Genomic DNA, 13,904 nt, shown 5'->3' with positions numbered 1-13,904 from the left:
ACACTTAATCTCTCGAATTGAAACCAGTCCCATAACTGAGTTGTACTGGCAGCAAAAATCAAATGAACCCACCTTGTGTTACAGGTAGGAAATAAGTCTCTTTCACTATTTCTATTCTCTTTATTTGACCTGTTCGATTTTATTGTATTGGTAATGGAAATAAAGTTATAGGACTGTGTCTGAGTGTGGAGGGGAGTAGGCTTGTGGGACACAATTAAAGGCATGACTATAAAGTGAGTACTGTTAGCCTGCTACACTGAGTGCTGTGTCCCCTTGAAGCCACAGGGAGGGGGTGCTGACTCACTTTTTAGAGTCAGAAACACCCACCGACGTTTTAACTCTTTGTGCCTCGAGCTTCCAACTACCTGTGCGCGTGCTCAGCTTGAGCATCTGGACAGTTGGCCAAACATTTTGTGGCGGATTCTCGCTCGTTCGAGATTAAAAAGGTAACAACTATCTGCATATGTATGAATATTGAACAAGGATATTTAAAGAGGTTTGCATGTGCATGACTGACTTTAAATGTTCCTGTAGCACAGTTTATTTTTTACGTAGATATGCCTACAATTAGTAGCTCATTCTGTAGATTTAGTGTAATTAAATGACGCCCACGTTTGAACTTAAATGAAACGGGGTGTATTAAAAAAACAAAACAAACAAACCTGAAAGCTTTGCTAAAACACACACAGACTAAAAAAACCCGCTTTTGTGTATTTTTTTAAAAAAAATCTCAAGCTAACTCTGGAATTAATTGGCTCGTTCTCACACCTGTGCGCCAAAGTAGGCGAATCATTGAATCTGAACACATTTGTTTGAATCTGTTCGCATCATGAGACGCTACCGTTTTACAGCCTTGTAGACTGGTTGGTATATAACATTGTATATTCTCCTGTTATATTCCTGCACATTATTAAACTATTTGGGCTTTTAGTTAGATTTTAATATACTTCTCGTTCCCTTTAAAAGATATCTTCCTGCTTATTTACCCTTCCTAACACTGAACCTCTAAATATTTGGATAACTTGAATGATCACATAGCTCATTTTTGTTATTTGGTTCCTCCAAAAAACAAGAAAAAAATCCCCAGTCGTTCTTATCTAACACTATTCTCGCTGTAGTTCTGTTTGCCCATTATCTGCTTCTAACCTTGGAGTTAGTCCAACCAAAGATAAGCTGTCATATACACGGTGAATGTGCTATTTACCCAGTGCTTCATGGTGTTATGCTGCTCAGTGTTCATGGTTTCCCTGCTGAAAAACCTGTGTTTGGTATTGCAAGGTTCTATTTTAATTCATTTTTATCAAAACGGTACTTTCTTGTTCTTTTTTCAGACTTCAGCCTCTCCTCTAGCCAGGAAACCAACATCACACCCTCGCCATCAGCAGCATGGACTATTGCACACCTCAGCCGTCGCGCCGTCACAATCCCGTGGACAGCATCTGCCGCAAACTGCAGACGATTCAGTGGCGCGGTGACCGAGAGCCCAATTCACCCTTCCAGATTCCCAAGCTGTCCTCCAACAGTTACGACAGCCCTCAGTGTGGCCTCAGGCACAACTTGGAAGCCATCCTGAAGAAAGGGACCCTCCATAGAGACGACAGGGAGAAGGAGAAAGCGAGAGAGATGGGGATGCCGAGCTCTGCAGCTTCCCAGCATTCCTCTGTCCTTCTGACCACACCTTCCACTCCTACATGCAACCCCTCCACACCAGCTAATGTCACATACACTATCACTAGTACTTTGGGGGAGCGGCGATGTGCTGATGGAAGTGATTTAAGACAACTTAAAACGTGGCAGAGGTATTGTTCGACCCCCACGGGCCAGTCCAAGGACTCCCCTTACTTTACATTCACACGAGGACCTCAGTCAGCACAGCCTGATGGCGAGAAGCCGAGCAGGAGCCCACCTTTGTCTCGTAACTTCACCCAAAGTCGCAGCACCCTCTCCTACAACCTCAACTTCAGTTCTGCAGACAATACAAACACTGCTGAGTGTGAGCTGCCCTATCCAGCTCTGGTTGTGAAAAGACTGTCTATGGGAGATGGAGGTAGGGTGCAGAAGTAGCTTCACTGACCATTAAAACTGTCAGTTGACAAAAATGATCTTTGCACATAAACTGTTACATCAGCAGTAGATCCTTGAAAATGATTGCAGTCATGAAGCTGTGAATTAGAAAAGCATGGCAATGTCAAACTGCAGATTTACCTCTGAATTAAAAGTCTGAATGAAAACGGTTATTGAACAAATGAGCTCAGTAAGGCATGCTTACCAATCGAGCAAAGCAGACTGCCCCAGGGCTTCAGAAGCCTTGCCAGGCTTCAGGTACTATTGTGCAGGATACACAACGGGGCAAATGTTAAACTAGATTCTGTTTTATTAACCCATCTTTAAAAATAGGTTCAATTATGCAGTACAGTGTTTACAGTACATTACCATTACCTAATCCTTAGTTTCAAAGTAAGCATAAAAAGGTGATTTTAGGTGTCAGGTAATGGTGAAAGCTTCGGTGCAAAAATATGTCTTAAAGCCGAGGCTGCCTGTGTTACTTAAAACGGTACCTCTAAAGGTTATTGTGTTTTACTTCTCTATGCCATCACAGACAGGGTTTGAACAACTAGCACTTTGGAAGTGTGTAATGTTATTTCCTGCAGTATCTCTACCTCGTCCTCTGCTGGCACAGGGCTTCTTTTTTTTTTTTTTTTTTTTTCCAGAGAATGAGCACTCTGGATTTTCCTGCCCAGCTTTGGTGCTCTGCAGTCGGTATGAACAGCAGGAGTGACTACAAGAAAATCATGAACTATTTCTTTAAGTCCTTGTCTTGAAGAGGGTGTCACTGTTTTTGTTTGGACTTTCATCCTCCGCACTGGAACTAAATCATCAGTAAATCTTGCCACATATCAAACATCGGGCCAGTTAGAGTTCCTGGATAGAAGCGTCTGTAAGAGTGAGAGAAAGAGTGGCAGAAATTTGGCCCAGAGCTGCTTTTTAGTCACTGGTGCTGGTTCACTGGTGAGAACTAGTTTTCAGACAGAAACTATGTAACGTTTTCAGATTTTCGCTTCCAGACGGTTTAATTTAAATTCAAGACTTTAGATTATTAATTAAAAGCAATAATTACTAGCTGTAGTTCTGAAGTTACTTTCTTTTTGTGACTCTGTAATGGATAATATGTTTCCTCGTTATACTGTCACACACTCCGTGCTGTGCCTGCAGGAAAATGTATCATGTGCTTTCTTTGCTACACAACTGAATATACTCTGTGTTTGGTGTGTTTCCTTCAGGGCCTTCAGTTGCCTCCGAAAAAGGGAAGGAGAATATGGCTGAAATCAGTCTCATCTGTGAAGAGAATCTGCTCGACACCATCTTCCATGCTTGTGATACGCAGCGCAGAGGTACGGCCGTATGTGCTCGCACAGTAATGAGTCAGTCAGGCACTAGCCATTAGGTCAATAAAGAAACCTAACAATGAATTTTAAGTCTCTACTTAGCGTAGTGCAACGGTGTCTCTTTTCTAGAGACTGCAGAAGTCGTTTCTTCAGCTTAAAACATTTGCATAGTATCAGTCCTCTCTGCGCCTTCCTCTTGTGCTTGCTTTTGCTCACGGCCACTCTCACATCTCAGAATGTGAAAATGTTTCTTCTCCTTTTTTACTGAAGCTTCTGTGTTTTCTGACATGTTAATGCTTTTCTGCTGTGACTCATGGTGCTGCATGGATGGCATATTAATAGAAAGAGAGAGGTGGTTTTGTTTTTTGCCTCTTTTTTGTTTATCGAACCATTTTTAAACAGTCTTTTTTTTTTTTTAAAATTTTATAACCACCGAATCTGATTAAATCCAAGGCTGCAGTCTCTTCTTGTGTTCGGGCTATTCAGGTGATTTTCAGAAAAATGGTGCACAGACCTTTTTTCTGATTACTGTCTGAAGCGTGTTGAGTAAAGTTGGCACTGAGAAATGTGTGAAACCAACTACCAAAAAGTTAACTGTGGCTCAGTCACTATGGTTACTGCTTTTGCTGCCTACACCTATAACCACAATCTGTCACAATGTATCTGGGGGTGTTTAACTGTGCAAAGGAAGAAAATCTGAACTTGAAATGAACAAGAATATAAAAAGAGTGTCTTCAGCTTTATGATCAGATAAAGTTCTTGTATGTCTTGAACATCAAAGTGTGTGCTTCTAACGGGTCTTTTCCCCCTATTATTTTTCTAGGGAAAGTGTATGTGTCCCATATTGTGGACTATCTGCGTCACACCACCAGTCGCAGCTCTGAAGACAGTGGGTTGGAGGAACTTTGCAACATGCTGGACCCAGAACACAAAGATGTGTCAATTGATCTGGACACGTACCATGCCGTCATGAGGGAATGGATCGATGACTGCCGCAACAATGGGTACTAGAAAATATTACAGTAATATTGCAGAAATATGAATATAGAAAGCTTTTCGGTTAAAAAAAAAAAAGCTAAGGATTTGTTAGGTCTGCAATTTTATGGTGAAACAAATCAGACATTCTAGGATTTACAGTATTAATGTGAACATCCTGGAGCATCTGATAAGGCGTCGTAAAGGCAGTAGGCTGCACATCTACTTGATGCGAATATTTCCATATAGGAAAAAGAAATCACAAATTTATTTTTAAGGCATTCTTGTAGGAAGTTAGGTATTGAATAAGATGAACTACATCTTACAACTAAATATCCACTGACAAGTAGATTTCAGAAAAAATGATTGGTTTTTTTTTTTTTGGGTGAAGCCATGGAAAATGTTTGTTTTTTTGTTTTTTTTTAAAGTAGTTTCATTTTATGGGAAAGTAAAACTCTTAACCAGATTTGTTAATGCATTAATAACAGCAAACATTAATTTATCTTGTTTGATCATAACATTTCTACTAACCTGTGAGAGATGATGCATCTTAGTCTGATGTGTGGGCTAGTTAAAGTGACATTTGCATGAATTGAGAGTAACTGCTGCATGACGTGTCTTTTTTACTGGTGCGTCTTGTTACTGAGTAGAAAAGAAGGGTGTCTTCATCATCATCTGTGAGTGAAGGCTGCTTATATTCTGTGTGTGTGTGTGTGTGTGTGAGTGAGAGTCAGTCAGTCAGTCAACACCAAAAAACTGGTTGTCTGCTTAAAATATTAATATTGTGTGCCAGTCGGAGCGCTCTCTCTAACATGCTGTCAGTATGTTTGTGGATAAAGTAAACAATAGTTAGCGGCTTCCAAATTCTGGCGAAGATCATAAAACTAGCTTATCTTAATGTTTGGTTTTTTTTTTTAATGTGTTCTCTTCTCTGGTTTATCTCAGGGAACAGCCGACAGAAGATGACATCACCCAGGAATCAGTAAAACTCAGAGACAGCCTGTGTGGTGAATTTCCATATAATCACAAACATGATTGGTTTTTATACCCTTTATGTTGCGTGTGTGTGGGTCCAGTGTTGGTGACACCAGGAGCTTAATTGATGTAATATATTTTGGAATGTGTTTTATTTGAATTTTTTCCCCAGCCAGGAGGTCGATGCTGTTTAATATGACCTCAGGAAGTTTGGAGGCATTTGGAGGGGAGGCATCCAGAGTCGAATTGTAAGAGATTTTTGTGCAATACCGAGTGTTTGTTTATAATGTGACCTGTTACTGCCTATATTTGTCTGTGACCACCCACACATGCCCTTGATCTATAAAGCTAAGATACGTTATGCCTGCATGTGTGTATTTGTGTTTTCTTCCTCAGTGAAACATCAGAGCTGGTGTACTGTGTTGCTGACCTCCAGATGAGCAACCAAAAGCTGCAGGAGGAGGTAAAAAAGCTGAAGCAGGTGGTGGAGAGCATGGAGGAAAGTAACCAGAAGCTTGCGGAGGAAAACGAGGAGCTACACAATCAAGCAAAAATGTAAGATGCTTTTACGTGCATGTTAACATACAGAACACAGAAACGGTATTAGAGCAGTCACAGTAGTAATGTCCACTTGTACTTGTTGTCTTTGACAGTAACCAGCAGCTGGCACAGAAGGAGAAGATGTTGAAGGAGGAGGTGGAAGAGATGAAGGCCACTCTGAGCTGTACGGAGGAAGGCAGAGCCCGTGCCTCCGCACACAGCAAACATGTGGTGAGTCAAAAGTGTTGAAATAGAACAGTCTTATTTTTTCTTTTCCGTTGCCTTGCAGCAGTTTTCAGTCACTTATGGTACTTTTATAAAACTTGTGAGTTTTTTCTTTCATTTTAAACTGAGCACTTTCTTGTTTGAGACCTTTTAAAACATCTTATTTGAAATCAGTTTCTCTTTAGCAGACAGGTGGTTGAAATACAGACAGCTGGTGTTAGTTAATATTCAAAATGAGATCTTTTCTGATTGGATGATAAGATTTTTTTGCTACGTGCAGGTTGTACTGATAATGGTTTGTATACAGTATGTACCATAACCTGTGAGGGCGCATTTAGATCTTTTTTTCCAATAAAATATTCTGTTAGCTAAAGTTGGTGAAAAATGTGTATAATAGTAATCTGTAGTTTAGGGCAAACACTCAATAATAGTAATGGCCTATGTCTTTTTAATGTTTATTAAATTGATTTTTTTTTTTATTCAGGAGAGAGAGAACCAGAGTCTCATCGCTAAGATTGCTTCTCTTCAGGAAGAGGTGACTCCTATAGCACAGTTCACAGTGAAATGAATGACCTTACTGCACGCACACCAGTAGCACTCAGCATTTCCTAGCCCTCTTGCGTAGTATAATGTCACAAGTTTGTTCATAAAAGGATGTGTCCAGCTGCTCTAACTCCCCTCTGATGGTTGCTCAGAACTTTAAGGTCACTATGGAGACAGATGAGTTTCAGAGGAGAATAACGGAGCTCTGTGACATTAACGCTGACCTTCAGGTACCTTTACTGTAAAATATACTTTTATATTCTCTACTGTCTTTGTGCTTCACTCAAATACGCCCTCAGCTCTGTATTTGATGATATCTGCAGCTCTCATTGAATTTCTGTTTCTGCCATGTTTAACTTGCTCTGCTTTCTTTATGTTATGTAACTGCTCTTTTCTTGTCCTCAGATACAGATTCACTCTTTTGACGCAGTCATTAGTGAAAAGGATGCAGTGATAGTAGAGGTCAGTACCTAACCTTGTTGAATTTTTATTTTACCGTTGCTGATGATCTTTACAATCTTGCATAATAACATAAAATGAGTGTATATTTTTTTCCAAAAAACTCCCACATTTTGTGTCATTTGCATTCTTATACAGAAGAGCAGACAGATAGATGAGCTGAAGGCAGCAGTGGAGGAATACTCTTCCATCACAGAGGTTAGTGTGCTCATCCTATCGGCTCTTGACTTTCTACCTTGCTTGAGTTTCTTTTTTTTTCTTTGTTATTTATAGACAGAAATATGTCACTGAAGACAAAAAGCCTTTAGTGACATATTTCTGTCCTCTGTATTAGTCATCAGTGATACGCTAGCAGTTTGGTGTGTTGGGTTCAGATGTGGGAATGAAATCACCTGCCCTCTATCCAAACACGCGTCTCATGGTCGGCATGTTTATTGTACTGTAGAAAGCGTAGACTACACGGACGGCCTTTAACTATCTAATGGGTTTGGATGACTCATGATTCTGTTATCTGTTGTTGACTCCAGCTGCTGAGGGTGGACAAGAACAAGTTGGAGAGGCAGATGCAGATGATTCTCCCAGACTTGGCAGGGTGAGTAAACCACAAATAACCTGAAAGTAGAAATTTAAGTTTAAATGTTTAGCCTGAGGATTGAGGGACAACTAAGACAAAATGGATTGAAAAGTTTTATTTTGTGTGCACATAGATTCATTGTCACTTTTTCTATTAAGTGTCTTCTTCTTAACTTGAACATCCATTCCCTTTCTCCTGTCTCTTGCAGGGCTAGTCTTTCTTTGTCAGTAGCTTATCGGTTGAACCAGAGCAGCTCGGGATCCTTACAAACAGAACTGGCTCTGGCACAGTCACCACTGGAGGTCAGCACTCCCATGCTCTGTCTCATTTATTCATCTTTTTTTATGCCTTGTATTACTCCACTTCTACCTGCTTTCTGCTGCTGCTTCATTAATGTATCCATCTAGTGTTTTACATTGAAGTTTGATGTTTACTCTTATTTCTTTGCACGATGTTTTCAGTATCTGATCTTTTGCTTCTGATAGTGAATGAACTGCTCTTTTCCAGAGTGTCTACCATAATTGGTACACATTGCAAAGCAACACAAACTGCTGTCCTAACATCTGATGCAGCCATTCACAGGACGCATACTTAACAGAGACCACCTTGTCTGCAATAATAATTTTTAAGAAAGTCTTTGACTCATTCATATAAATCTATTGCCCCTGTCTACAGGCTCCCCATGGAGTTGACTATTTGTCCACTACAAGCTTTGCCTCCCCACTGGATGAGACTCTGGACAGGGAGGTGCTGCTGATGCTGCAGGGACCCAGCCCTGAACACATGGCACTGGAGTTCAAAAACCTCATAAATAAACTGGTAAACCAGTCTCTCTTATGTTGTATAACATTCAACGTTTTCATTTCTAACTGCACCTATTTGGAATGCCCCTTCTAAATGAAACACCTGCTGAGGGGTAGAGATGTATGAAGTTGAGTTGCTTAGGGTTGTGTGAGTCTGTCTTTAAGTATTCCTCTTTCACTTTTGTCTCTCAGAAAAGGGACTTCAGAGAAGAAACAGACTCTGTCTTAACTTCAGTTAGAGTTTTGTTAGATGACCACACACAGACAGAAGGCGACACCAGTCTTCAGGTGAGATACACTTTCACATTCACGTTTTGAACTTTACAGTCAGCATCAGCCTAGCTGTCACTGTTGACCACAGAATAAGTGTCTGTATACGTTTCTGGGTCTGAGTAATTTAAGTCTGCAGATGGCTATACTTTTAAAAATATGAGTCATAAAATTATATAAAGTATTCTTCCACTTCCTCCACCTGTTGCTCTCTTTTTCTCCATCTATCACAGCCTATCTGCTCTTTCTATCTTTCCCACCCACCATTTCTGGTCTCGAGAGCTCTCACTTATATAACTCTCCAACAGGCCCCATCCAAGCAGTGCTGTTTAGTCAGTGTGTTTTACTGTGAGCACAACCCACTTCCCCCTCCTCCTTCACTCTTTCTGTATCGCTCTCGCTCTCTCTCTCTCTCTCTCTCTCTCTCTCTCTCTCTCTCTCTCTCTCTCTCTCTTCCCCCCTCCTCCTGCATTGTTGCCACTCTGCATTCATTAGCCACGTTCTGCCATACAGCAGTAAACATGCCAAATGAGACAGACATCATTAGTGTACCTGAGCTGTGCCAGTGTGTGTTTTGCTGTTTCTTCAGTGTGCTAGCTGTCACAGAAAGAGTTTGTGTCAGTTAGGTGTTACAACTTTTGGAGGCGTTAAAGACACTGAGCTATTAAATCTGCGGCCTTTTACCCGAGCAAGAGGCTCACCCCTCAGCCTCATCTTCCTACAGACAGTGCAGGCCGAGCTGGACGCACGTAGGGCAGACTGGGTCCTCAGCCTGGACCAGCTGGCCCAGTACACTGACTCATTGGAGAAAGAGCTGATCAAAATGGCCGGAAACATGAGGAGGTCCCGCACTGAGATCCTCCACCTTTCTGTCAGGTGAGTACATCTTTGCTGTATGCGCTGCCTGTTCATGTGTAGCTGTGCATGTGAAAAAAAGGTGGGCAGTCAGAACTGAGTGATCCGTTAAACACTAGTTCTCAGAGTCTGGTATGAGAGAGGAGGTGGATGAAAGATTAATGCCAGGAAAAATCGATGTAAGAGAGCGGAATTCCAGTGGATCTTGTGGCGGCTAATCAAAGACGACTTGCTTTTAAGGTAGGGAAACATTTTTTTTGAGGCGGAGTTGTTTTGAGTAGCTGTGATCTCATTGGCTGGATTAAACACTTATAGGCAGAGCTAAAAAAAAAAAAAATCCTGCTAGTAAGTAATACTGGCACCACTGAAGAAGATGAAGACTACACGCTGGTTAAGCATAGCAGCATAAGCACTGATTTAAATGCAGTCTAGACATAATGAGTTATCAAGGTTAGCTGATTAGACTATCTGTATAGGCTTGTTAGGATGCTTACAAGACTTCAGGTTTTGTTTGCTTCATGGTGCTTTGCTGGTCACATGTCAGTTTTAGCTGAGTTCTACTTTTGGGTCAGCTCAGCAGTGTTTCTAAAACCTTGATTAGTCTAGATAACTAACCACACACACACACAGTGTACTCTGTCAGACCGCTGCAGGTGTCACTGAGGGGGGCTCTGCTTGTCCAGGCTCTGTTCCAGTTGGGCAGTCAGTTGTTGTAGTGAATGGAGGAAAGACCCGTTAATCATCCTGACCTCAGTGACCATAGAGGGCCTGCCTCACTAAGTTTGGGTCTGCGCCATTCCTGGATTTTATTCTGACTCTGGATGGATTTGTCTTGCATTCTACGTGTGTCTGTTGATGTGTGTTCATAGAAACGGCCGTCCCCTTTGGATATATAACACGGTTTGGTCTGGTGCACCACAAGACCAGAGGGAGAGAGCTGGTCAGACTGTCCACCTGGGATTTAGAAGCTCAGCTGTCAGCGTGATCTTGTTTGGGGGTGGGGGGGAAGAAACTGAAGAGGGCTCACTGTAGGTTTAGTTCTGGAGTATTTGAAAATCTAGACTGTTGCAGACTGAAGGAAGCATTACTGGGCCAGTCGGAGAACTGGCGCTGGTCACCCTGGGCAACAGAATGGGACACTGCATGGGCCTGCGGATTGGGTACAGTATGTCCGCTGTACTTTCTACTAGGATCTGTGTGCATGGGTTTGGAGAAGTCTTCAGACAGTTTAGATGTAGCTACCCCATCTTTCCTTGTTAAAACTAATAACGCTTGAGCTGTTATTAACGTGGCACCGTGTACTTGCATACAGGGTGCAGGAGCAGGAGAACCAGAAGCGGCAGCTGTGTGAGGAGCTCGAGCAGCTAAAGACCCCTCAGGATAGCAGAGAGGCCTCATGCCAGACACCTGCACTAGAAGAGGAGGTCAGAAAACAGGGGATGGGGCTCATTATGCTTCATTTTATTAAGTTTTATGCCATAAACAATTGCAGACCTTTGCTTTCACCATTGCTAGAAGAAATCTTCATCTATAGTCTGTGTGCATAATTTTTTGCATATATAATGAGTAAGACTGAAGTGTGATGTACACCATCTGACAGATCACTTTGCACTTTTTTTAAATGCTCAGCGGGGGTTAGAAAACAATCAGATGTAATAATATATATGTTCTTTTTACATTATTATCAGTAACCACAATGTGTGCATCACTGGAGAGACAGCTCGCACTGTATTCAGACAGATGGAGTAGAGATGGTAGAAGAGAGCTCACTGCGAGCTGGCGACTGAAGTGGACATGTGCACCCCCGCACATAAATACACACGCACGCAGAATCAGATGCAAGCACACACCTACGCACTGCTCATAACACGCTGACGCATACTTGAACATTTCCATTCCAACACCATTGTTTTACTCTAAAAGGGAATATGTGAGGTGCTGATGTACCTCACACAAATGCATATGTATATATGTTTATACAGCAACCATATACATGCATACAGTAACCAGGCTGTCCATAACAAATAAGCCCTAAGTTTTAGATATTTTACAGGATAGCCCTGATTTAAACTGCAAGCACTGCTGTGGACGTATTCTACATGAAGCTGGCATTTTTGAGAGAGCTTTTCTTACTGTAAATACTGTATTTTGTTTTATGGTGATAGTTCTCATAATACCTAAGATGCTAGTTTGTTTGACCAGAAGTAGCAGTAGCTGTACAGAAACTTTGCATTAAAAAGATTTTTTTGTAACTGTAACTATGCCACCTTCAGTCCTCCAGGTGGTTTTTTGCTAGAGTGGGTTTTGAAATGCTTCTGCAAATTTCACCTTTGCATTTTTTATTTTTAGGTTGGAGATGACTTGGACTGGGACGAGGAATTTGCTATTCAAGATTTCCTTAAGAATGAGCTCGCAGAGAGAAATTGCCAAGTACATGACGGGCAAACAGAAGATAGGCTTGAGGAAACGGGAGATAAAATAACAGACAGAGGTGAAGAGGAGGACGCAGAGGAGAGGTGGACAGTGGTGGATAGCGGCGGGGAGGGAGACGTGAGGGACACATCAACTCCGCTGTCTGTTGTCACAGTGGAGGCCCGGTCTGGGCAGGGCGCAGTGGGAGAAGGTCGAGGTGAGTGAGGACAAGGCATAACGACAACTCACACTTTAAAGACTCACAGGGTGTTGATTTTGAGTTGGCTTTAAACAAGAACAAATATTCCTCTTTATCTCAAGGAAAGTTGAGACCTTTGAGGAGTTTTCCTTGAGCCTTTAATATCCAATGTTCAGCATAACTGGCCCAGAGCTAACTGGAACCTCTTGGCCAAGCCAAATAGAGCTAAATATAGTTCAGTATTTTTCTAGCCTTGCTGTGACCCGTGTGTTCTCCCTCTTCCTAGCTCTGGATTAAATGCAGGAGAATCGACTGTTTAAAAATGAAATATGAGCTAGCATCATGCAGCACAAATGTGATCTCATACATCTTGTTAATGTTTAGCAAGAAAGTATTGAAGGAATTGTTTGAATTGGAAATTTTCCAATCTAAAATTGTAACTAATGCTTTATTCATTTACAAAACACTAACTGAAGTGTGTTCTTCCAAGCAGTTGTTATAGACAGCAAATCTTATCTACATGGACGTTGTTTAACCACATTATTGATTTGAGAACATTTACAGACAATGCCAGTTTTTTTTCAGTGACTTGAATTCACATATACCTCCAGTGATGAATCTGTCTGCGCTGTATATGATAAACTCTTAACAGATTACCATTGTCTTTGAGTGTTGATTTATATTTGCGTGTGTGCGATAAAGTGGATTATGCCCCAGTGATCCATGGGAGTTAGCTACCTTTAGAACCAGTACAGTACTCGCTCACTGTCTTACTGTAAGGATGCTCAGTCTCTGAGGCCATTCTAAGCAGACCCCTGCCTTCTATGGTTGTTGTGGCCCTGGGCTTCTAAAGGTTCTGTGTGTGTGTGTGTGCATGCGTGTGTGTGTCAACACAGCACGAGAAATCCTCTCTTCCTTAAGATCCTTCTATGGCCAGGTGTGTGACTGGTCTGAGGCCATGAAGTGAGCACAGTAATCCCCATTCCTCTGTCTGCATGAGCGGTTGGCAGGCCGAGAAAAAGAAAACAAGTGTGCAAGTGTGGTCATTAATGCCACCTTAGCCATGGATGGTATTTTAACCCCTTTGCTCTCCCTCAGCTCAGTTCTTTACATAATAGACTGTCTGACCTTTTATGGCGACAGTGCAGTTGGTTTGTGAATTAACCCCAGGATGGATTTGACAGGACTCTGGGTTCTCAGCGATCAGCCTCTTTGTTTTGTCATTTTTCTCAGCAGCCTCCTTTCTCCTCTCATTTCTTCCTGTTTCAGTTTTTTTCCCTCATCTTTCCTCTGTTCCAGATTCTGCAGCCTGTAGTGAGTCAGAGCCAGAGGTGACCTGTCAACCTTTGCAGGTACATTACTTTAAAATGAAATGAGGTGCTCACTACATTTGAATTTGAAGGTCATTTTTTAAAAATTTATTCTTAAAATGTTTGATCAAAAGATTCACTTGAAATGACACAACTTGTTTAAACAGTCTCTAGTGTAAAGTCATTCTGAAGCCAAATAAGAATACATCTTGGTGGGATGTTGCAGAATGAAACCCCATTTTAAAAAAAAAAAACAAAAAACAAAAAAAACCAACATGTTTCAAGGAAAGAAAACCTATTTTTAATCAAGATTCTCAAATGCATTTTTAATTAAAATCGATATGGATAAATTCATATTTGATGGCACGTGTGATAAAC

General features: G+C 41.4%; 1 protein-coding gene across 7 annotated transcripts in view; it reads left to right on the top strand.

The window, feature by feature from the left end:
- The first annotated feature begins 264 nt into the window (after nt 1-264).
- Nucleotides 265-13,904, top strand: part of lrmp (lymphoid-restricted membrane protein) — a 28,400-nt gene continuing 14,760 nt past the window's right edge. For 6 of the 7 annotated variants that reach the window (XM_031758523.2, XM_031758522.2, XM_031758521.2 and 3 more), the window contains exons 1-20: nt 265-446; nt 1,332-2,047; nt 3,282-3,392; nt 4,210-4,390; nt 5,307-5,368; nt 5,509-5,584; nt 5,733-5,891; nt 5,990-6,107; nt 6,586-6,636; nt 6,797-6,874; nt 7,050-7,106; nt 7,242-7,301; nt 7,631-7,695; nt 7,886-7,979; nt 8,353-8,496; nt 8,673-8,768; nt 9,475-9,626; nt 10,918-11,029; nt 11,955-12,234; nt 13,516-13,568. In XM_031758523.2, coding sequence (XP_031614383.1) covers nt 1,387-2,047; nt 3,282-3,392; nt 4,210-4,390; nt 5,307-5,368; nt 5,509-5,584; nt 5,733-5,891; nt 5,990-6,107; nt 6,586-6,636; nt 6,797-6,874; nt 7,050-7,106; nt 7,242-7,301; nt 7,631-7,695; nt 7,886-7,979; nt 8,353-8,496; nt 8,673-8,768; nt 9,475-9,626; nt 10,918-11,029; nt 11,955-12,234; nt 13,516-13,568 — 2,610 coding nt within the window. In that variant the 5' untranslated portion in view covers nt 265-446; nt 1,332-1,386. Of the gene's footprint in view, nt 447-788; nt 864-1,331; nt 2,048-3,281; nt 3,393-4,209; nt 4,391-5,306; nt 5,369-5,508; nt 5,585-5,732; nt 5,892-5,989; nt 6,108-6,585; nt 6,637-6,796; nt 6,875-7,049; nt 7,107-7,241; nt 7,302-7,630; nt 7,696-7,885; nt 7,980-8,352; nt 8,497-8,672; nt 8,769-9,474; nt 9,627-10,917; nt 11,030-11,954; nt 12,235-13,515; nt 13,569-13,904 lie in introns of those variants that run through there. The other variant, XM_039600704.1, reaches the window with a different exon arrangement.

The sequence above is a fragment of the Oreochromis aureus genome, linkage group 17 (genome assembly GCF_013358895.1).
Source record: "Oreochromis aureus strain Israel breed Guangdong linkage group 17, ZZ_aureus, whole genome shotgun sequence".
Classification (NCBI taxonomy): domain Eukaryota; kingdom Metazoa; phylum Chordata; class Actinopteri; order Cichliformes; family Cichlidae; genus Oreochromis; species Oreochromis aureus.
This window is presented reverse-complemented; position numbering and strand designations above follow the sequence as displayed.